Raw genomic sequence first — 25357 nt, 5'->3', positions numbered from 1 at the left:
TGCAAAAAGAATGAATGGTCAAGATATTATGGTTTTTACTTAAGATCTATTTAAACAGAATCATGCAAACAATGATCTCCTGCAGCCGTCAGGCATGAGGTCTGTCTTTAAAGGGTTAACATATTAAGAGCGAGAAAGTCTGCATGGGGTTGTTGGAAGGAGTGGTGGATGGGTCAAACCAACATGGACTTTCAACCAGGAGATTGCTGTTGGTGTCTTGTGTGAAACCAAAAGTAATGTAATTATCACAACACAAGTACTTGAAAAGTACACAAGTTTATGTCACTTATGTCTCATGCACAGTGATTTTAAATGAAACCAAGAGTTTTCCCTTCACTTAGCCAAGTATGTTTTTGTTCTGGAAACAACAAAACTGCGACCATTCGTAATACACTTTGGATTGACACTTCACATGTAATTTTAACACATTTCGTGTCCACATCCACATAATTCATTGTTAAAAGGTCTCGTGCAATTCATCCATTTCTGTGAGACTGTGCTGGTGATCCACTAAGCAAACCATGGAATCAGGCTGTTCACATGTTCACTCTGTAAAACTGACAAAACGAAATCTACTCAAAAATGTCCGTATGCATACTTAATTCACTTGCTGTTGCTGCATAATACTGTCCAACAATACAATTCACGAAGGAATTAAGGGGCTAACTGACAGCTGAGGAGACAACAAAAAAAAATTGTGGATAGTAACGAGACAGGTCCCAAAAAAGTATGAAATCTGTGGAAAAACATGTTGCTTTCTCCATATAAGAGTTCCAAAGTTTGATTGGCATCTTTTGAAACATATCTTGTTTAATTTCCAGTTTATATTGCAATGCAGTACATAAGTTCTGCTATACTTTATTAGAATTTACATATTGTGTGAAATTGGGATGCAGCTTATTTGCTAGTAAGCTAGGCTAAACACATCCTGGACTTTGTATCTCTGTATGGGACACAGAAATTAAATGGATCAATATCTCATGCTGGGTAAGACAGCAAACAACAGGCATATCTACCAAAACATCTTGTTGTTCCTTTAACTTCATTTAACTGAAAAAACTGGAGGGGCTGCAGCAAATACAAACCATCAAATACAACAAGATGAATACAGGTCACAACAGACTGATACGCCAGTTTCCAGCTGACATCCTCCCTGCCCTCAGCCCTGCACACTCTCTGCACACTCTTTGAGGAGGTGCAGCCAGATAACTGCATCAAAACAACACACAGCTCTGGAACATTTTGAGTCATTTGTAAAATCCAATTTCCTTTTAGGTCCCTTAATCTACACCACAACCATCACCACTACCACCTACCCACTTCAGCGGCTGCAGCCGTGACGTTGCTGGAGCTGACGCCGGCCCCCATGGCCTTCAATCTGCAGCTTTGCCTGGAGCCGAACGCTACATCAGGCTGGGCCCCTGCACTGCGCCACAGCTGGCTCGCATCGGCACCCACTCTGCATCTCCTTCCTTACATACACACACGCACGCACGGACATGCACAGTGCACACAGAGAAACCCAGAGATGCTGCCTGCCTCTGTTCCCTTCTCTTTTCCTTCTGCTTTTCTCTTACGATTACGGCGGTCTGCCAAATATAAATAAATAAATAAATAAATAAACCCTTGCCAGCAGCACGCAAACAAACGCACACACACACACACACACACACACACACACACGGCAGTCACTAATGTGCAACGAGATACATACTGTACGGCCACTAACACAGCCAACACACACCATACACACACATGTAACTATAAATGAAGCAGAGGCTTTTTTTCTCCCTCCCCTGCAGCTGAGTCTAGCCTACAAGCCTCATCTCCTCTCGCCATGTCTGAAAGTAGGCCAGCACTCAGATCAGAGCGAGAAGAGAGGGAGAGGCAGAGAGAGGATGAGGGGGCGCTGGAGGAGTGAGAGGAAGGGAGGGGGGCAGTGGGCAGAGAAAAAGAGGAGAAGGACTAAAAGAAGAGATGGAGAGAGAGTAAAGAAAACAAAATGAAAAGTATGGAGAAAGTATAGCAAAGTTTGCTCAGCAGAGAAAGGGGAGGATGAAGGAGCAGGAGGGAAAGGAGGACAGATAGAGCAATAGTGATAGAACGAGAGTGAGGAAATCTGGGCATGAAAAGAAAATAAGTTTGGCTTCATTTGCAGATGTTTTTTTTACTGTATGACTGTAACTTTAACAGGCTGCTGAATCAGGGTCTCTACAGCGTGGTACCCAGTACAGGTCTTCTCTCTATACTTTTCAATATCACACCACTTCTACAATGTTATTAAAGCAAACTGAAGATTATGAACAAGCTCACAGTTTAACAGAGGTACGAAAAGTATTTACTGAAGTAAAAGTACAGTGGTATAATTAGCAAGATGCATTTAAGAATCCAAAGTAAAACACTGAATGGCCCCTTTTTAGACTGTTATGTTTTCTATATATATTAAATTATCAAAATATGATGCATTCATGTAATCAGCATTTTAAAAGTTCTTTATGCGACATTCAGAGCATTTATAAAGCAGCAAATCATTATTTGCTATGTAAGGATATAGAGGAGTAATGGCATCCTGAGCAGAGAATGAAGTCACACTCCCTCTGTGTGTTGTAATGTGAGCTTCTCTGTGGTTTGTTGTGGTAAGCTGGTCTGGCTGCGAGTGCATGTGTGTCTCCCACTGGCAAGCTCATCGCTGCCGCTTTACACTGTGCTCATACGGCAGTTACCGCTGATACTGGGACGTCATTGCAGAAGTATAGCGCCCACCCTCTAGTTCCCCCCTGGCTAACACCATTAGCTGTGTCAGCACTGTCGCTGACAACTCATACAATCTGAATTTTGCATAGAGCCCCTGTAATACTTTTTTTTCTGGTCTAAGTGAGCTTATTTTGTCGACTTTGTGGGGCTAGTCTGGTCTTGTGTTCCATTTATAAACTATATTATTTTGTATCTAAACCTCAATCTGCAAAGAAACTGCTAACTCCAATCTGATGAATGCAGTGGAATGAGTTACAAGCACCAGAAAACTAACTACTTAATGTCTTGTAACTGTATGGCCCCATTTCCACCACGCAGTCCATATGGTTCAGTTCAGTTTGGTACGCATTTTTTCCATGTCCACTGTGAAAAGTTGTGGATGGTACAAATCGAACCATTCCTAATGGTCCCCATTTTTGGTCACCCCTCTATTGGTGTACCTAGCACTCTAATCCGGTACTTAAAGGTGGAGTTGTGAACACTGCAGTCCGTTGACTGGTCAACAGCAAACGGTCACTCTTGCTCAGTGCTGAGTTGTGGCTGATTTTAAAGCTTATGTAACCACTGTTTATACTGTGGCAAGTCTTACATACATTAGTAAGCTATAACTATAAAATGAAAGGATGTTTTGCTGCCTCTAGCAGTAGCTGTGGCCTGTGAAAAAAATTAATTCACAGGTCCGACTGCTGGCGACTTTTAAGATGGAACATTTATTTGTAATGCATATCAACTCATGCAACTCATGCAACTCATGCAACTCATGCAACTCATGCAACTCATGCAACTCATGCAACGTGAATCCATCAGCACACCTTAAATTTCAACATGACAACTTTAACTAATGTGTGGATCTTCAAATATTTAAGAATAAATATTAATTTCAACGGGATTATGTGAACTGCATATATTCTAATCCTCACTTGGAGAAAAAAAACCTTGTGGAGTGACATTCCTGTGGGCTACAGCGACACCAAACACCTGCGCTTGCCTGAAAAGGACTAAATGCACAAACCCGCTATTTGAGACTCTCACTCCATTTCGTCCTAAAAATGTTGTCGTGCAACCCTGTTTTGTGGACAGTAAACAAGGTGCAGACCTCCATGTGTGTCATCAATGACGAGGAAATACGTCAAGTGCTGGAGGGAACAATGAGTGGTAACAACCCCGCCCACATCTAAGAGTACTGTTTGCGGTGTAGGTAGCATAGCTAAATGGTACTTTTGATTCCAAAGATACCATATCAAAAGTGTTTAGTGGAAATGGGGCTTATGTGCTACATCCTGCTAGTTTTAACCTAACCTGCCTTACTTAGCATAGTTTTCAGTGTGCAGTTAAATTATACAGTCATTAAATTAACACAACATGGGGGGGTACAGTGTGTTGAGAAAAAAAAAGATTTTTTTTTCATGGGCTATATGTAGTTATTATTACACTCAGATAGACTTCCACAGAATACATGTCAAAAATGGAGCCAGACACGTTTGTTAGGAGATTAGTTAATGCTTCTCTATCTTAAAAACTGGGATTTGTAGTTGTAGCTGACAGGCTGAAGATTGATGCTTTCTGAAGTACTGAAAGCATGCACTCATCATAAAAACACCTCCCACAACAGAGGTTCTGAGCAGAAATGTATATAGTTACCACTTTTATAAAGTTGTGCAACAACTTTTAAGCTTTTACCCTTGAGTCCCTCCAGCTCAAACTGAATAAAATTTGTTAAATGTGCTTTGACAAAGAGATTGAGAAAGCCATTTCCGGGGAATATCAGAAGATTGCTTTTGTTCATAATAATGTCTGGTCTTGCGCTTAGACTGTGTTTCAAAGCACTTGAAATTGAATTGATGTCCCATGGTGTTTGCTTGGCTAATGCAGTGCCCTGCTGAAAGTCTTGGCTGGCGGGGAGGAGGAGGGGGAGCAGGGAGAGGAAAAGCATTAGGTCTGCTCTCAGCTCCTGCTGCAACTCTGTTAACACTTTACTTTGCTCTACATCAGTGCAATTCATCCACTCTAAATTACCACAATTCATCACCACTTATTACTTTAAGACCTTTGCATGAAGACAGGCCTTCATACAAGAGCCCAGCGCCACCTCTTGCACTATATACAACACACTCAGCTCTCTATAATCCAGTTCTATTTTGCTTATGCCCCTGCTTCAATATCCTACATCAACCTCTCTTTACGATAACTCTAATCACAAACATAGACCATATGCTGTTTACCTTTGATAATGTTGTCTCCCATGGTCATCTCACTTAAAACTGTGCGAGGGGTGGAAACAACAGATTACATCTATCCCATCTATCCTTTTTTTTTGTGTACGTGTATTTGCACTTTGTATTTGTAAAAATAGGTACATAGGTACGGTAAATAAGGTAAGGTAAATAAGGATATAAGGTAAATCAGCAGTTGCTTCAAGAGAAGATGCTGCAGGTGTATGTTTTGGCCACAGGAGGGCAGAGGTCCAGAGAGGACACACTGCACTTGAACACTCTGGAAAACATATATGTTCTAAATGTAGGATGACAAAATTATTGATCAAAGTTAGCATCATTGTACCTCAGCACAGGTAAAAATGATTGCATCTATCTTAATCATTGATTTAATGCACCACCCTGGCAAACATGCTAATTGACTTATATGCACCAACAATGTTGAGTGATCGGCACGTGCCTGCTGTGTCTGGCTTCTGTGCTAAATGCTATCATGCTCATGGTGGATCCAGCAGTGATTTCTGCTTTTACTAAGAAACTTCTACCTTCAGTTATGTGTGTGAGGTTTTTCTACCGTTTGTGACTGTTACATCATATCTGTCACAGTTGAGACTACAGAGACTCAGTCAGCTCTAAGTATTAAAAACACACTTTGTGGAGCATGGTGGGATACAGCAGCTGAGTAGAGTGGTTACAGTGGGAGGTTGAGTTGACTGGCAGCCTGTTCTCATCCTGAAGTCATCAAATACAGCCACTTTGTCACTGATTTTGGCATCAGACATTGACATCAAAAGCCACCTTTGATACAATATGCTGTGGGGTGGCATCAGTTTGTAATGCAGCCTGGACAGAACCTTTTGTAGTGCTATGATACTCCACTGGCCGGCTGGATGGCACCAGTCATGGCAGTATAATATGCCCCAGGATTGGCATCACTTTGAAACACTGTCAGTACACTGCCGGTAACGTCATAATATAAGGAGCTGGAAAGTCCCTATTGGGTGGGCAGTAGGGGTGGTGAATGGATCTGACAAACCCTGGACAAGCCTGATGTCCCTTCCCACATGAATGTAGAGCCAAACCATAATGTTTTTTTTTATAAAGCTAACCATGTGCTTTTGTTGCCTTAACCTAACCATGGGTCTTTTTTTGGATATCATGGCGTTGGTACTGGTATCACGTAACGTCAACAGCAGATGCAAGAGTACCTAGCATGTAATATGTAGACGTGAAAGTCCACTGACAAAGTGCCAATATGCGATGAATTGAGATGAGAACATGGTGGGACCTGTTATGGTGGGACAGAGACGCTGAGTGGACTGGTTATATTGTTTTTTGTGCATTAACAAGCAAAAATGTTCAACCTAGAGCAGAATTTGTAGCCTATATATCTAAAGTCTCGGTACTTTTACTTGCACATAATTCTAATACTTTTTCCATCCCCTGGTTATAAGCCAATTTCCTAAATTTATTATGTTTATGTAGACAAACTTGTAAAGCTGAGCTGTAACTGGATAAAGACAATATTTAGTCAAAGTGTTGGTCCTTAGGTGTGGCTTAGATATTATGTATTTACTTAATCTTTATTCTTAGTTTTAATGAAAGAAACTATGAGATTAAATTTGGACTCACACATCATTTGCTGAGTGCCATAGACATTGCCTGAACCAGCTGATGTATTGGATTTTCTTTCCACATCCCTCTTTATCTTAATCTAAAAAGAATTGCATAACCATTGATCTCGCACCTCCAGGAGATAACGGTGGAGAAAATGAAATTGTGATCAAAGCAGCCACCCCTCTACATCATCCTGTTACTTTCCACTGAAACATGATAGCAGCAATAATGACATTTGAACATTATCTTACTGTTGGGAATTTTTGGAAACATTGCTTTGTGAAGAAAAAGAGTTTGTCTGTTAAATCAGTGGTATTATAACTTTACTTATTTGCACAAAAATACCCCATGTATCACTGCCTTACCACATTGAGATGGATAAAATCTGTGTGGACATAAACAATATCAATTCATTCAACACCTCAAAAATATGATGGTTTTGTCAGTGTAACCTCATATTAAGAGGTTCTTCCAGGGGACTCTGGGAGCCATAGATATCACATATTTGGATGAATTATGTTATTTTTGAAGGATTTCTTCAAATTGGACCCTTGACTGGAGAGTGCTTGATAAAGGAACAGCCTTTTACAAAGACAAGTACTTCTGAGGATTTTCCAAATGCTCAACGTTGACCTTATCTAGTTATTTTATTTAATGTTCACGTAAGAAGATTGGGATTCATCAGATTGCAGATATCTGGAAGCAACTAAAATTACAGCCCTGTGATTGTATGCTTCCTCCAACCAGTCAAGTTGCAGTTAACATCCACGTCTGTCCAGACTCATATGTAGCCATGACAGTACACACGCTTCACATGTCATTTCATCATTTTATCTTATGGGATATTTGTGTAAAATTTTGTAATGATTAGCTTATGAATTCTTGAGTTTTGGCCAAAAATGTATTTGTGAGGTCACAGTGACCTCTGACCCTTGGCTACCAAATTCTAATCAATTCATCCTTGAGTCCAAGTGGACGTTTGAAAAAATACCCTTAAGAGATTCCTGAGATATTTTGCTCACAACAGTGAGAGGGACATGAGGTCACAGTGACCTATGACCACCAAAATCGAATCAGTTTGTCCTTGAGCTCAAGTGGCAACTGCGCCAAATTTAAAGAAACTACATCAAGGGATTCTTGAAATATTGTGGATGCAAGGTCAGAGTGACCATCAGGGATTCCCACACATTCATATATATTTGTGGTGGCCCGCCATGATTAAAACATCTGAAGCTGCAAAAAGATTTTCTATTTTTACAGTTGGACCATTCATAAGGGGGCGGCACGGTGGTGTGGTGGTTAGCACTCTCACCTCACAGCAAGAGGGTTCCCGGTTCGATCCCGAGTGTGGGAGCCCTTCTGTGTGGAGTTTGCATGTTCTCCCCGTGTCAGCGTGGGTTCTCTCCGGGCACTCCGGCTTCCTCCCACAGTCCAAAGACATGCAGAGTGGGGACTAGGCTAATTGATAACTCTAAATTGTCCATAGGTGTGAATGTGAGCGTGAATGGTTGTTTGTCTCTATGTGTCAGCCCTGCAATAGTCTGGCAACCTGTCCAGGGTGTACCCTGCCTCTCGCCCGATGTCAGCTGGGATAGGCTCCAGCCCCCCCGCGACCCTCAAGAGGATGAAGCGGTTAGAAGATGAATGAATGAATGACCATTCATAAGGAGAGCTTTTGGAATATTTAAACCGTTCGGTTATTTATAGCACCATATTGTCGGAGTGCAGAGTGTACTCGGGGCAGAGATGGAGGGGCAGAATGTCAGACACATTGAAAGTGAAACTTAACCTTTCATTCTGGTGCATCTAAAAGTTTGCATTCACTTGCAGCAGCTGCTCCTCTCATCAGCTCTGAACAGACTGACAAATCAATGATCCACCCCGCAAGTCACAAACTGCTGGTGACTCATAGAGAGCTCCACCTGCACTGCATTCACAGACTCAACAAAACCTCCCAGTATAGAGACGGAAAACAGAATGATACAAAGGGACACACAGGCATATAAAAAGAAACAAAAAACAAAAGTTTGCGTCCCACCCCCGTCATCGGCGCTGCCACACATACACTCTAATTCTGTGGGAAACTCTGACCTTTGACACCAACATCTAATTGGTTCATCCATGAATCCATGTGGACATTTGTAACCAATTTGAGGAAGCTCCCTCAAGGTGTTCTTCAAATATCGCAATCACAAGAAAGGGATGGAAAGATGTACAGACAACCCAAAAACATAATGCCTCTAGCCACAGCTGTTGCCGGGGAGGAAGCATAAAACTGCAGACTGGGTCACCGAGCGAGATGAAACACAGTTGAAAAATAATTACATTTGTACAAGTAAAGCAAGGGTGATTATTCTGCAGTTCTGCAAATTCACCACATTTCTCTACAAATGATCAAAGCTAATTGTTTACATGAGGCTTTTGCGCATTAGTTGACTTACCGGTATGAATGGAGAAAGGCCAGTGCTTCCTGTCCCTCCCTGAGCTGGGTCTGAGTGTTGCTGCTGGGTCCTTGGGGGCAGGAAATTTGACCATTTCAGTGGCAGCCTCTGTGGTGGTAGTGGGGTTAGAGTGAAGTGGATTTTGAGTGTACACTTCCAATTGGTCTTCTACGTCAGGTGGTACATCAGTTGGATCTGGTTCAGTCTGTTCTTTCTCCTTCGCAGTAGCATCTGGTGTCTCTCTGAGCGGCTCATTCACTGCTGTGCTGTTGTCCTTCCTCCTTGCCTTGCCAACACCTCCTGATCCTTTCCTCTCCTTCTTCTCATCTTTATCTTCTTCTTCCTCCTCTTCATCCTTATCCTCTCCTTCCCTCTCACTGTCTTCTCCTTGACCCTTGCTATTCTCTCTGTCCTCACCCCCAGTGTCACTGTTATCTTTGGCTGCAGCCGTCGTGACAGCAGAGGCAGAGGTGGTGGCCTCTTTGGTGGGCTCGGTGGGTTCAGTGGTCTGGCGTGTGGGATTATGGGTTGGTGCTCTGCTTGGCCAAACTGAGCTGGGGAAGGAGGAGATAACACCGCCGCTGAAGCCCAAGCCGGCCAGTAAAGTACTGGTCACCACGGACGCCACCGTTGCTTGACTTCCACTGGAGGATGGGCCGATTCCTGTCGCCATGGAGACGAAGGAGAAAGGGATACCTGAGGAGGTCCAAGTAGATGAGCCAGAGGAGATGGGAGCCATATCAGCTGAAGAGGCTGGAGACACTGTCGGCTGAGAAAAAGAACAATTCACTGATTAGAATTTGGAATAATTTGTTTTTTTCCTCTTCACTCAACTTTCACATTTCAACTAAAGCTCACGCTATACTTTCTGCGTATCTGCGAGGGTCCACTTTGGTCCTTGTGATGTAAATGCATGTAAATCTGCCATGTCTGTGCAGACCCCTATGTGGGGGTTGTATGCATGGCAAATGTTGAAAAAATAACAGTTACAACATATAATCTCTTGTCCCACACTCCATTTGGTGGTGTATGCACCTCTAGCTGGTTTGCCAAGAAGAAAAAGTAAAAGAAGAAGCAGAGGAGGAAGAAGAGGAAAGTAAAAGGAGATTTAAAAGAATATTTTTTTTCTAGTTGTACAACCAAAATCAACAAACATTAGCTGTTCTTGCTGTCAACAGGTCGCCATTTCTATCCTAACAGACATGCCATTCTTCTTCTTCTTCTTCTTCTTTTTATGGCATTTAGCAGACAACATTAGGGTGCATTTCACCCACCCTGAAAACATTCAAACCACTTTATAATCTTTAGATTCACATGAAATGTTTTAGAAATAAGTAAGAAAAATAGATTTTATCCATCATCATCAGTGCTTATGTAGTGCAATTGCTTCATTTTAAGTATATTTATGCAACATTTTGTCAAAGTAAAGGGAGATTAAGACATACAATCATCAAAACAAACAGCTTGAGCATACCATACTTATGTCTAAATTTGCACACACAACTTGAAGTAAATTCTGGGTCTTGTGTTTTGCTTAATTTTATATTTGTCCCATAGTGTCGGAAAGGATCGGAAGGATTTTTGTTTTAATGTATTATTTCTACAAAACAAAACACTATTCTATTGTATCATAAATCCCTTTATTCTGCTACACGTGAACCACTGCTTTCTAATCCTGACTATAATTCCCTTTGAGACATTCCTGTCCACACAGGGAAGAACAATGCTAATATAGACACTGCTCTCTGCTGGATGAAACGTGAAAAGACAATATTGGTGATTCACCTCTGCTTCCCTTACCATTCCAGTTTTCACGATCCTTGTCCCCTCAAATATCCTTGTGGTGTTTGCTGAAAAACAGGAGAAAAAAAGGGATAATTCACAGTTAAACACAGGAGAGACGACCAAGCAACACTTCACTTGAAGGGGTGTCTAATAGACATCCGTGAGTGCATTGCAAGCCCATTAATCACAACATGACAGAATGTAAATGCAAGGCACTGAATACTTAATGGGGGCAGCCAATACACTAAATGTAGTTAGATGAAATTAATTCATGTGGCTGCATTTCATCTGCTTACTGTTAGTTCATTTCTTTCTTTCCCTCTTTCATTTTTCCCTTTAGCCTGCAGCTGTTGATATGAGCTCATATAAATAACCTGAATATGAGAGATTTTGTGATATTATGATCAAAGGGATCCTGACTGTCAGAAAACACTGTTTGTACAAATGTAAGACAATATGCAGAGCATGTTGAGAGAGGCCTGTGTACATGAAAGAGATATGCACTGAAGCCCGTACTGACGGTTATGATGACATTAGAGATAATGCGGCTGCAATTCATGGACACTTAAGGTCTAAGCGGTCTGTGTGTGTGAGTGTGTGTGTGTTTGTTACCTCTGAAGAGCATGCTCTGGCTGAAGTCACTGCGCATGTCATTCATGCAGACGGCCTGGACTCGAAACAGGTACAGCACATCGGGGGAGACGGGAGAAATGACAGCCTCCTGGACAACACACACAAACATACCACAAACAAAATCAGTAAAGTCATCTAAGTTTGTATTATATGTTCCAGGTTTCCCTCAAAAATGTTTTTGATGCTCTCAAATTCATATTGTTTCTGTTCACCATATTCCTTTTTAAGGGAAACAGTTTTTTGTCATATTTCCCCAACTTTCTATAGGTGGGTCAAACATAACCCACATGTACAATGTTCTTATATCCCTATTAGATCTCTACCTGGTGTAGACTCCAAACAGTTACATTAAAATCCAGGAAGTCTGGAAAACACACACACACACACACACACACACACACACACACACACACACACACACACACACAAACAGAAATAGTAAACTTAACAGGGGCTGACCCAGGCCCGAATTTAAGGAATAGGCGGACTTATTGGTTGTCTGGAGGAACACCAGGAGAAGGGAGAAAATAATGGCTTAGAATTCATTTATCCATCAACTTTTAAATGTCCTTAAACATGGCGTCCAAAATTTCCCACCTCTATTACAGATCAAAATGTATGCACAACTGAAACAGTTTTAAATAAAAGAAAAAGTGAAAAAAAAAAAAAAGTAGAGATCCGCCTTGAGACCAAATCAGACTGCAGTGTTACAGCTTGTTATGCAGATAGGGCACTGCGTTCTCCTAATGAAGCCACAGCGAAGGTCAACCAGGAAGGCCACTCATCCCCATACACACCATTATTTCTCTACAGCCTTTAATATAGTCAGTTTACTTCACATTCTTACTGGAGGTATCCTAACCCAGGCAATGCACCTCTCTTTCTGTGGTTCATCCATATCATTACATCCAAGCTGTATGTTTCCTTATACTCCCATGGTCACTCCCACATCATTATCTCCCTGTCAAATACAAAAGTTAATATGCGCTGAAAAGTCCACTCTTTAGCACATGCCCGAATGTGGCTCTTCAGTCATGCAAAAACAAGGTGGTTGTGTGTATGTGGGGAGCTGGTAACCCCTATCTCTGTTGAAAGCTCAGAGCGCTTAAAAGTTATTAGACATTTGAGCTAAGATTCTCATATACAGTTCCCAAAGGTCAAGACTGATTGTTCATGCTCAAATCAGCTCACCCCCTCATATTGTTAAAGCCCCCTGTCAAGCTTTCCAAACCAGTTAATAAAAAGAACTCGTGCTGCTTTAGATCAGCACAATGATAAAGTTATCATGTACAAGCAGTCTCCTCCGTTATCCATCTCTCTCACATAAGGGGGTGAGAATATAGGACTAATCTTAAAACTGGTCCAGCAGAGCCATGTTTTAATGGTATAATAGGCTCTCACACATTATTCCTCCACTGCTTTATTCTCTTTAGACGATGTCATTATATCACTAAAGTCTCGTTTTTTAATCAAGTCTGACGAATTTATCAGCCAGCCATTTTCATAAGCTGTTTTATCACTGCAGATAATCAGAGTCACACTGAGTTACAAAGTGCAAAGATACAGCAGGTCCATTGGAAAATAGCTTCTCTGTTTTATGGTAAAATGTTTAATTCAACAAATCAAGGGGACATTTTTTAATAATCCTTTACAGTCCGTCCTGTTAACTTACCCATTCATGTAGAAAAATACATGACGAACAGCCCAGGCTTCAGCGGAAAATGTTGGCATTGAACATTTCTGCAAACAACAAATTCCTTAGATTTGTACTGTATGTGTCCTATGTATCATATGTATGTTTCTAAAGTGACATGGTATATGAACTGACTCTGACTGCAGACCACTGTTCGAAACCCCCAAACAACAAAAGCAGTTATTTTTTAGTGGACTGCTTTTAACGTGGGTGTTTTTAGCGACCCATCCCTGTGTTTCCATGGAAAATAGTGCCATGAAATGCGATTGTTTTTTACTGAGACATCACTGCATTTCCAGCCAGGATTGTGCCACCAAAGCTTGTATTTCAAACTTAAACGCAATCTTTTCTGAACCATAACCAAGTGGTTTTTGTGTCTAAACATAACCACATTTTAACCACAGCATTGTTGAAACACAGAGTACAATGGGTTGGTGAAAAATGTCTTATTTATTAAAGCTGTAGCTCAGGAGGTAGAGCAGGCCAACTAGAGGGTTGGTGGTTCAATCCCTGCTCTCTGAGTTTGCATGTTGAAATGTCCTTGGACAAGACACTGAACCACAAATTGCCCACAATAGCTGTGATTGTGCATGAATATGTACAAAACTGAGCAACAGGTGGCACCTTATACAGCAACATCGGCCACCACTGTATGAATGTGTGTGTGAATAGGTAAAGGCCTGAATTAGGATAATGTAAAGTTAGACACAAGCTGAAAGCTGACAATTTTCTTAGTGGCAGTGCCATTTGGTTAAATTATTTACACAGCCATTGACACTGATGTGGCAATGATATACTATACTATACATCTTCAATAAAAACAAGCACACATTTTCTTTCTGAAAGTTGAACTGGGTTAAGTTTTTACATTTGTGTTGTGATTTGCCACATAACACCTTTAATCTCTGTCATGCATTCAGAGAGAACTAGATATCATCACCACAAATGCACCATAGGACTGCGCAGAAAATCTGACGTACAACTGATAGCTTTCATGAGAAGGCAGCGTTCTGTCAGACGTGGGTGTTGCTGTTTACACTAACGCTGTGGAGAATTCAAGCTTCCAGCTGACTCCTGCTCTCACACAGTTGGGTGGCAAAGATTGAGTAAATCAAGAGGTTTCATGTAAACATCTCAAGGCTTCAATGTACAGTGGCATCAACGGCAGCTGATAAACAAACAGGATGTCTGAAGAGTGTGGAATCACAACACTCTGCTCTACAGAACTGATCTGCACCGTTGCTCTATTTATACACTCATACAATGTGTAGTTTTGTATATAAATAAACAAACACCATACGCCTACGTTATTACTGCTGCAATAAGAGCACAGACAGTAGTAGTCTGTAGAGAGACAGGGTATTCTGTAAGTTCAGAATGAGCAAATGTTAAATGTCAAGACTGATGAATTTTGGTGTTTAATGAGGTAGTGATGATGCATGAACAACCACCAACTTTCATCCGGGAGGCCAGTGTTTGCTTTTCGAGAGACTGGAATGCCTGGTTCACACTACACGATATCAGCCCAGTTACAGCACGTCATACGCGATAATTCATCGTTTCATCTCGTGTAGTGTGTCATAGTAGACAACAACCGACGCCAAGCCTGGGACGCCTCACGACGTTCCAACAGAAAGTGGTAGTGGTAATAGTACTGCAATTAGCATCAAGCTAGCAAACAATGTAATGCCTGGTTCACACTACATGGGTGCAGTTACATGATGGCTTCTCATTCAGAATGAAATAAATCTGAATGAAATAGTTTACATGGGAAATATTCATTCCGAATGAGGTTTTACACTGTAGATCAGTTTAATCGCCTTTATTCGGGTCTGTGCAAGGTTTGGGGCAGGGAAGGTTTCTGATTGGATAGGGGGCGGGGCGGATGTTACGTGTTTACGTTTACCGGAAGAAAACACTGTAGTCCTCGCTCCGGATAACAAGATGCTTGACGCCACTGTTCTTAGTGCCTTTTTCGGGCTTGTTTTGCTTATATTCTTGAAGCAGCAGTACGACAACAACCTTGTTCTGCTAATGCTTCATCTGTTGAGGAGGAGAAGGGAGGTAGAAGGTCGAAGAAGGGAGATAGAAGACCGTGCTTTGGCGAATGGAAACCGGTTAGTGTAGCCATAGACATATGTCTGTTAGTGCAACGAGTCGCACGAGCTATATACGTCATCGCGCCAGAAGTGCAAGGAAACGAGCATGCGCAGAAAGGCCGGAATGGACTTAAAGAGGAATGAATGTATACATGCACACAAATTTCTTTCATTCGGAATGATGAACGGAATAAACCACCCCCTTTAATCGGATTTAATTTTCAATCGGAATGACCATTTACATGACCACTTCTAACTGGAATGGCCTTTCATTCCGAATGAAAGTGGAATTCACCTGTCCATGTAAACGTACTGCATGACATTTCTGTCCATTCTGACAGTCACTATGTCACATTATGCGATTGTGGAGTCATAAAATCGTGCCGTGACTTGGCCGATAGACATGACCAAATGTCGATATGTGACAAGGTCAAAGTGAGAATGTGTTGCATTATTACATGAATGAGGACAGACTAAATATTAGAAACACCACCAGGGGTGTTTTAGCATGGGGAAAAGTGGGATTGATTACCCAGGGCTCCAATGGGTGGAGGGCTCTTGAAAAGTCTTGAATGAAAAGTTTGGTTTTGTTTACAAGTTTTTTATTGTAAGTATTAAGTGCCATACATAAATTAGAATTTGAAAGACTTAGTATAGAAAAAAAAATAGTTGAAGCTCTCTGAGGTGCCTCTCACCCCTTAAAGGTGCAAAGTAGTTTCGTCCATCCTTGCACCAGGATTCGTCTCTAGACACAGCAAGAGTCGAGTGACTGCTTATGATGCTGGAGCCCCAGTGTGCATTGTCATGGGCCCCTAGTCCTTCCTCTCTTGATCCATGTTCTGCACCTTTTGAATTTTTTATTTATTTTTTCCAAAGTCAGTTTGCTTTCTTTCCCTTTTCTTAGTTTTCTCTTTCTCTTTCTTGCCCAGGTGGTTCTCTGCCCCTGAACACCACTCATTATAACCTAATACAATTGAGCAGCGCCACAAACTACATGCTCTAAAATGATTGTACATTTGAATCAAGACCTCTTTAAAACAGTTTCAACAAAAACTGAACATAACTTTTATGAATGAGAATTTATTGCATGACTGTTATTTTAAATGACCTTCACTTTAACTATTAATTCCTAATAAAACCACAAGTAAGTGTATGTTGTATGTAAGAACTTTCGATATGAACACCTTGAAGTTCAAAGGGAAAGGAGGTTTGTTGTGTAACCAACAAACACTGTAAACACAATATATTCTGAAATTTAAAAGAACATTCCAACAGTTTGGTATATTGCCTTATTCTTCATATTGCCCAGGCAGAAGAGGAGATTAATAACACACTCAGAATGATGTAGGGTGACAAGCAAAGTTATAACTGGTATTTTTTTGACCATCAAGTAAACAGACAGTTTTTAACCATACCATCAGGACAGAACTTTTGAGATGCTGCATTCAGTCACTGCTCCCAGATTATGATCTATTTCTACATGTGTTAGTACACAAGATACACTCACTTGCCTTCTACAGGTTGTGTTAGAGATAAGCCTCTTCCCTTTTCTACAGATCCTCTGATCCTCTGGCTCCCCCCTCCCCCTCCTCACAAGTAGTACGGGCCATTAAATAGTCCAGTCCAGAGTGCTTTATTACATGGGGATTCTCCATTGATTGTGACAAGGGGGACGTGTGTGGGATTTTGGGGTCCTAAAGCCATGTAAGTCCCTGTTGTGACCTAGATAGAGGCGTCAAGGGAGGATATGAGAAATAAGAGCAGAATCAAAGGGCTGACAGAAAGAGGGAATGAAAAATAGCGTGTGGGAAGGGGGCGTTGGAGGGGGAGAAGGCAAGGAGAGGAAGAGCAGGAGGGGTGAGGGAGAGTGAAGTAGATTTCAGAGGGAGGGATAGTCTCTTGAGTTAATGATGGGTGGATAAAACACTTCCCACCTCTCTCCCTCCATCTCTCATCATGGCAGAATCCCAGTTCTGAAAGCCGATGCTGCTTCTACAGCCAGGGGGCACTCTGATCCCTTTTTTTTGCAGCCGTTCCTGGTTTTTCTTTTTCTTTTTTTTTTTCCCACAGAGCCACTGGCCCAAGGTCATGCTTTTTGCACAGGCTGGCAGCCCTGCATCCCCTCCAGCTTAGCATTAGTATTCTGCTAGCCGATCGGCAGACCACAATGTAAGGGAATGAAACCTCCTGTCTGCTCCACAGCCTTCTCTCATAGCTCATTTTGGCTCCTGATGAGACCATTTGTAATGGAACTGATGGAGGATGTTACTTGGTTTGTGTGTGTGTGTGTGTGTGTTGGCATGTGTGTGTATGCGTGTTTGTGATCAAAAGCTTTTGTCCCCAGACAAATTAATAACTACTTTATTAAAACCTCTGCTGAGATATTTTCTCATTATGACTTTTATTTTGCCCACACTCTGTGTATGTGCCTTTGTTAAACAAAAAAAAGCATATTTTTAATGATGCAATCAGTGCTGATTTTGTACATGTCAAAACAGTTTGGTTGAAAAACAAGTTATTAGATTTTGCAAGGCCCTCGCAGTCATAGTTTTGATGATGTAAAATCCTCTGTATTTGTGAAATAACACACACACACACACACACACACACACACACACACACACACCCGTGTTCCTCCTAGTGAAGCTGCATTTGAATATTATTTAACTCTGTTAGTCCAAAATTTTCTTGTCATTATTTACAATAAATTTGACTGCGGCTCTGTTCAAAGTTCAGTTTCACTGTCTAATGAGAAGTTAATGTGGACAGTGATGTCTCTACACATGGCAATGTGCTGGATGATTAAAATGTGTTCAAAAGTGCAGTGTATCACAGTGATAAGGTTAAATCATAGTCCATTAATCAAGTTAACCAAATAACATATGGCTGAAGATCGGGGCAGTGGGTGGTGTGATTTCAGCTTGCAATGCATCAGCAGGGAGGGGATGAAGAAGGAAGAACGGAAAGTGGGGGGCATAAAAAACAAAAGAAATGAAAGGAGAGGGCAGTAAAGGACAAAAGAAAGTAAAGAAGCAAAGAGGACAAGAAGGTCAAAGAGGAAGTAGTAAATAGCAGATACAGTAAGAAATATGGAGCACTTTGTTATGTGAGTGGGTGCGTAGTTGGTGCTCAGGGAAATCATCTGATTATTTTCTGATGATCAGTTTATGGTTGGCTGATCTGGAATCTGGACTTTGATGTGACTCATTTGGGTTGTTCAAGACCTGTGCTTTTGTATTACATTTTTTATAACAGAGGTGGAGCTGTGGGGGGGCTTCCGGGGCTCCAGCCCCTGTCTTCTCAAAAGCCCTGAATCTTTTAGGTTTTTAAAAACCTTCAACTTTGAGTCATTCAGATATTAATGTATCCCATGTTGGCATACCAGCAGCCTTATAAGTGTCCCTTCTCCTCTGTTACAGTAACACAAGGCCCCTTTCAGCTTCTGTATGAGATGTACTGGGCTTTAAGTTTACTCCCATGTTATCCAGTCCCGAGCAATAATGTAGTAGAAAGAGCGAAAAAGTCTGAGTATGCCGGGACAGAGTGGTGGTGGATGGGTCAAACTCGTACCAAACTTTCACCCTGGAAACCAGAAGTCAACTTGAGATTTTTTAATCTTGTAACATAGTTACTTGTGTATATTTCATGACATAGTCATCACCTGACACAGTCGTCACGTGACATACTTTAGTTTAGTTACTGTAACAAAAGTACTTATTATACCGTAACTGTTTTTTAAACCTAACCAAGCAGTTTTGTTGCCTACACCTGAAGTAGTTTTGGTGGCGAAACCTACATTTCCTGTGAAGCCGATACAGAAACTGACACATCCTGCCAGAACAATCATTTTAAATATGTACCATCCACACACAATGGACCATTAAATAAACTTACATGCAGATGACATCCTACAAAACCCAACTCTCGTAACAAAAAATCATGACCTTATTAAAAAAAATTCTCTAAAATTTCAATGCACTTAATTAACTAGTCAAAACCATCACTATTAGAGAGGTATCATAGTTTGAAGCATAGGGCCACTGACCAAGCTACTGTACTTGGCGAGCTGGGAGTGAGAATGTGTTTTTTCCTACTCTGCTACTCCCTAAAAAAAAATCTAATATAGCTGAGTAAATGTCCTTCTGTTGGCCTAATATTCACAGTAGTGAAGACCACAGTTACTTGGCATTGTCGGAGATCCTTGTTTGCAATTAGAGTAGCCCAGATTATTATGGCAGGATTTAAATGCAGTAGATCTGTCAAATAAACATTCATTCTATGAACTCTACTCCAGCATAGTATAACAAAAATAGGTTTTAAGATTAATAACGCTGATTATGCCAAATTTCTTCCCGACCTATATTACTGTATGTAACTTAGGGATCTAGTGTGTAGGATTTAAGTGGCATCTAGTGGTGATGTTGCAGTAGCTCAGCCCATAGGGACTTGGCTTGGGAACCGGAGGGTAGCCGGTTCAAGTCTCTGTCCGGACCAAATATGGAATGTGGACTGGTGGCTGGAGAGGTGCCAGTTCATCTCTTGGGCACTGCCGAGACATGCCCTTGAGCAAGGCACCAAACCCCCAACTGCTCGGTGCGCCTGACCAAGGCAGCCCCCTCACTCTGACATCTCTCCACTTTGTGCATGTATAGGTCCTGTTTGTGCATGTGTGTGTCTTTCGGACCTGTGTGTAATTGACAAAAAGAGTGCAAAAATTGGATTTCCCCTCAGGAGGATTAATAAAGTATGTATAGAAATAACAACAGGCAATTATTGCCTCTTTTGAAGTGGCAAGAGTGAAAATCAGTTGACCTAAACATTTGTTGTGTCATGGTTTCAGAATGATAAAGACAGTTTGAGAATAATTAGTTAAAAAGGACATGTAGGCTCCACAGGGTGATTTTTGACTTTGCAATTATCATGTTTTTCCTAAAGTATTTACAGATTTTTAGGCATTTTATTATCTTAAATGGCAAATGCAGTAAATAGGAAAAAATCTCCCTGGGGGAGCATGTCCCAAGACCCCCCTAAGGTTGGGGCTGAGCCCCAAATGTTTATATCTAGATTTGCCCCTGATGCATAGATTAGGAGGCCCCATTACAGCACAAAAGTTTAAGCCCTAAAATCCCTAAAGCCCACAATATCATCATAAATTATCATCCATACAACATTATAAGCAAGAGGCTGTTCTTATCTCAACAGATGGCAGAACCACATCTCTCATGGAGCAGGGCTATAATACAGACACATCTTTATTTCTAATTTCTCATTTTTTAAGCATATTTTATCATACTTCTGCATGAAGCCACACTGATCATTTCTGAGCTGTCTGGAGCTGCAAAACATTTTAAAGCCTTATAATTAAAGTAACGAGTGACATGGCTGTTTAGGTCTAAGGTGGCCTATCAACATTACTATTCGGTCTAAATTAGCATTCATTATCATGTTTTACCACAAGGTGGCTACTTTACAGTGGGTATTTAGGATTATTTGGCACTGTAACTTGGAGGTGAAAGCAAACAAATCTGTCCATGCCCTACTAAATTCTCATTTTCCTGCGGCACTTTTCCTTTTTTCGATTTGGACTAGCTACAGAGACTCAAGACTAGCCAATATTGAGGGTCTGCAAAATTTAGAGGAAAAAGCACCAGTCCATAAATGTATAATGAACATTTTATGTTGTCAAAATGTTAAAGGTTACAATGGGAGAAAAAAAGAATTTCTTTCGGCCTACAACAATAATAAATGAAAATTAAAATGTAAAAAAAAAAAAAAAAGAGAGAGATGATTGATTTTTTTTCTGTCAAAGCCACAGGGAGCCACTGGAGAGGGGATAAGGAGCTGCATCCCAGCCATCATTTGTATGTGGGTAGCAAATGACCTGAAAAATGGGCCCTACAGGGATTGTTCAAGGGTTCCGTAATGGCCCCATGCCTGTTGCCCACATGAGGGGTTTTACTCAAGATAAAATGCCCCATTTTGGGCTTATACCCACTTGGTACCCAGGTAGCTGTAGCATAACCTATGTTGGACCCACTTGGGTGAACCCACCCATGTAGGCCCATTTTAAACTCATTCATTCATCACCCAAAAGGGCTCCACATACAAATGTTGACTGGGAGGTTTCCTCCCTCTGACATAGGCCTCCAGGAAAAGTTGAGTTTTAAAGAATAGGTTTAGAATTACTTAAAGTCTACCTTCATACAACACAAACATGTGGTATGTATACCTAGAGAATTATTGGCTTTTGTCTCCTCATGCTTTTATCATAATGTCCGTCAAGCAATTAGTTCATAGAGAGACAACAGAAATGAGGGACAAAATCCACAATCCTTATTCTGTGCAAATATATATTCCAAAATGTATCCCAACATAAAGTCAGATTTTAGCGGTCTGACTCAGTCATATTGAGTGGGTATTTTTGTCTTGGCAGTCCATGCAGGTTTATTTCTATTGTTTTGTCCCACTAACTAACCTACATGGGACTACAAGGGTGTATCTCTCCATCGGGGCTCAGCAAGAAACATTGCCTGAAGAATAACAAAGAGGGAATGCTGTGATAGAAAACTGTCAGTTTGGAAGATACACATTTGATGTGTCAAACTCAGACGGCTGAAGCCTCGCATGAGCCTCTATCAAACTACAGAATGTATTTTTTGTACAGAATAAAGACTGTTAATTTATCACAGTTCTATAAAGATATCTCTGTGTAGCCAGTATGGATAGGAGGGTCGGTACATACTGTGAGACTTTAACCATCGGCAACACTATTTAACATTTCTGGGTGCATAAGAACATTGTGGGCATGAGTTGCTGTTTTGTGGTCTGGATGAGGCCATAAACATTCACTGTCAAGTTACATTATTTTATCTCGTCTTAAATAATTCATCCTCATAAATCAGTAATATTGCAATATAAAATTACATATCTAATGATGTATGATTTTATCCATATTACCCACCTCTGTTTAGAGTGACCAATATTTTTTTCTTTCAACATATATGGCATGTGAGTGTCACATTAAGATAGACTTAAAAAAAAAAAAGAATCCATCTTATCTAAAATCTAATAGCCTGCCCAGTCACCAGAGGAAACTGTTGGCATTTCTGCAAACCATGGCTACGTTTTATTTGTAAATTTCATACATATCATATCAACATTAATAAAGTGTCATCTTACTATATAATGACGAAAACTCTGTCTGTGTGTCTGTTCCACGTTTTTCTCCTCACTGACTTGGTCAATCCATGTGAAATTTGGCACAGTGGTAGAGGGTCATGGGAGGATGCAAATGAAGCAATATTACATCAATTGGCCAACGGGGGGCGCTATAGCAACCGACTGAAATTGCAAAGTTTGAATGGGCATATCTCATACCCCGTATGTTGTAGAGACATGAAACTTTGCACAGAGATGCCTCTCCTCATGAGGAACAAATGTGCCTCAAGAACCCATAACTTCTGGTTATATAGATTTTCCGCCATGTTGGATTTTTTTGACACGCACTCTTCCTAGGAGATTTGACCGATCTGCATGAAACTGGGTGAACATAATCTAGGGACCACTATCTAAAGTTCCCTCTTGGCAAAAGTTGGAAAACTTACTAAAACTGAGCTTCTATAAGGCAATGAATATTGTGGAGGGCGTGGCTCATCACATAAAGGTGTATAACATCTCAAGGGTTTCACCGATCACCACGCAACTTTGTAGGCATATGACCACACATAATCTGAGGGGACCCCTCCATTATTGACCCCATCAAACAAAATGGGGGCGCTAGAGAGCTAATTTCTTATCTAGGCCTAACCGCAATATCGATTTTTACTAAACTTGGTAGATATGTAGAACAGGACGACTCAAGGTGACTGGAGAAATTTAACTCTAATTGGCAACTGGGTGGCGCTATAACAACAGATAAATGCTTAAAAATGGCTAAAATGCGACCGAGCGCTGTGGCTTCCCCTGTGGCCGAATGTTGTTGTTTTTTTTTTTTCCCTCAAATTTTTTTATGACTAAGTCATGGTATGGTATGCTGTACATAATCACGGAAACTGTCAGTGTGTCATTCTGTCAGTCAGTTATTCTGTCTGTACCACGTTTTTCAAAAACTCTGTCTGAATACATTGCTCTTCTTAATGGGTTCAGTTGACTATTTAATCTGCAGTTTCCTATGACCTGTATCCCAAACACACACCATGTGTAACTGTACGTGGGCAACTGTGCACTCAATGGGTACGGACTAGTAGTATATGAACTGACTTTGTCATCGGGGGGTGGAGGGGAAGGTGGGTTGCATGACACTTAAGTGAGATGCCTACCAAGGTGCAGACCACCGTTTGAGACCAACAAACAAAAGAAACTGATTGTTTCTTGGTGACCTATTGCCATTTTTCCAGCAGGAATAGTCTCACAAAAAGCGGTTGTTTATTACTGAGACATTTTTGCATTTCCTCCTGAAATTGAGCCATAAAATCTGGGTTAGCCAAAACATGATCTTGTCCTAACCATAACCAAGTGTCTATTTGTGTTAACCATAGCGTTGTTTAAATGTACAGAGATATAAAGTTTCAACATATCTGCTACATAATAATGTACAAATGTAACATATCCATGGTTTGCAGAAGCCTCTAATGTTAATGTTTTTAATTGTGATTTGGTTGCAATAGCAGCAATGACTGTGGGGGCTGTATTATTATTATTATTATTTTTTTAATTTTATATACTTTATTAATCCTCTGTTGTCAATTACACACAGGTCCGAACACACACATGCACAAACAGGACCTATACATGCACAAAGTGGAGAGATGTCAGAGTGGGCTGCCCATGACAGGCGCCCCGAGCGGTTGGGGGGTTCGGTGCCTTGCTCAGGGACACCTTGGCAGTGGCCCAGAAGGTGAACTGGCACCTCTCCAGCTACCAGTCCACGTTCCATATTTTGGTCTGGACAGGGACTTGAACCGGCGACCCTTTGGTTCCCAACCAAAGTCAGATATGCCGCCCCATATTGAAATGCATTTGCTGCTGCCGTTAGTAACCACATACATCACCAGGACTAGGACTAAAATCTCCAGAATTTGAAACAAGCCACGTCCAGTGGTTGTTACAGGAACTGCAGTAAGAAACCCAACAGCACTTCAATATTCATCATACATAGTTCATTCATTATTCAGCCGTAGCGGCTGCTGCTTGATATCAGTGTTATGAAGGTCATGGACTGGCAGAGTTCAAACAAATAGGTCCGCACACCAAGTAGCTCCTGTTAGAGGGATTTTAATGCTGTATAACGTTTGGAGCACCAGGCTCTTCCTCAGACTTCTCCATGGACTACCATGGCTGGAAGTTGAAATAAACTCCACTGAAACTAACTTCACAAGTGGAATTCCTCACAAAGCCTAAAACACAGTGGTATGATGAAGCACACTGAGCTGTGGACATGAAATCTGAGCTGTGTGTGAGGAAGAACTGAAAGGATTCATTGTTCTTCTGTATCTCTGCGGAATATATGGCAGTACAAACATGGCTATCGACAGCTAAGAGTCAGAAAAGTCTGAACAGAGCTTCTTCCTTTTATTTTTTCCTCACACAAACCAGGCCAAGAAAGCACATCAGAGAAAGACTGCAAATGTGTGTGTGTATCTGTGTGTGTGAAGAGAGGAGTGTGTGTTAAAAGCTCATTCAAAGACAATTTTAAGCACTGAGTTCATTATATATGCACACATATTTGATGTTTAACAAATCTGGTCCATGCTGGTGATTTCTGAACATGTTACACTACAGAACACTGTTATACTGGAAATGTCATGAGTTTGAATGTGCTTTTAAATGCATTGTTTTTTCTTTTTGACATACTTAAGCACTCTCCATATATATTGATATATTTTACTAATGTTAATGCAGACACTTATTGGATTGCACTGTTTTATAGCAAAAATAAAGTTTTATGAATCTGGGTTATTGGATTGCTGTGGATACAGACATATTTGGCACGCTGTGCGGGATTATTGGCATCTTTGCTTGGCCGAAGGGGATTCAGGCTCTGCCTTTCTATGTGAAAACTATCATTATTCACAAATGCTCTTTTTTAAATTGCTGCCTTAGTTTGAAGTCTGGTAATGATTT

General features: G+C 41.0%; 1 protein-coding gene across 1 annotated transcript in view; it reads right to left on the bottom strand.

Annotated features, from left to right (window-relative positions):
• ptprga (protein tyrosine phosphatase receptor type Ga) overlaps positions 1-25357 on the bottom strand; it is a 607325-nt gene that overhangs the window by 70174 nt on the left and 511794 nt on the right. Inside the window, exons 10-12 of the mRNA XM_049566435.1 lie at positions 11423-11531; positions 10826-10875; positions 9026-9794 (exon numbers count right to left, since the gene is read on the bottom strand). Coding sequence (XP_049422392.1) covers positions 9026-9794; positions 10826-10875; positions 11423-11531 — 928 coding nt within the window. The remainder of the gene's footprint in view (positions 1-9025; positions 9795-10825; positions 10876-11422; positions 11532-25357) is intronic.

Source organism: Epinephelus fuscoguttatus, linkage group LG1 (genome assembly GCF_011397635.1).
Source record: "Epinephelus fuscoguttatus linkage group LG1, E.fuscoguttatus.final_Chr_v1".
Classification (NCBI taxonomy): domain Eukaryota; kingdom Metazoa; phylum Chordata; class Actinopteri; order Perciformes; family Serranidae; genus Epinephelus; species Epinephelus fuscoguttatus.
The sequence above is the reverse complement of the archived record's forward strand: the minus strand, read 5'-3'. Positions and strand labels throughout refer to the sequence as shown.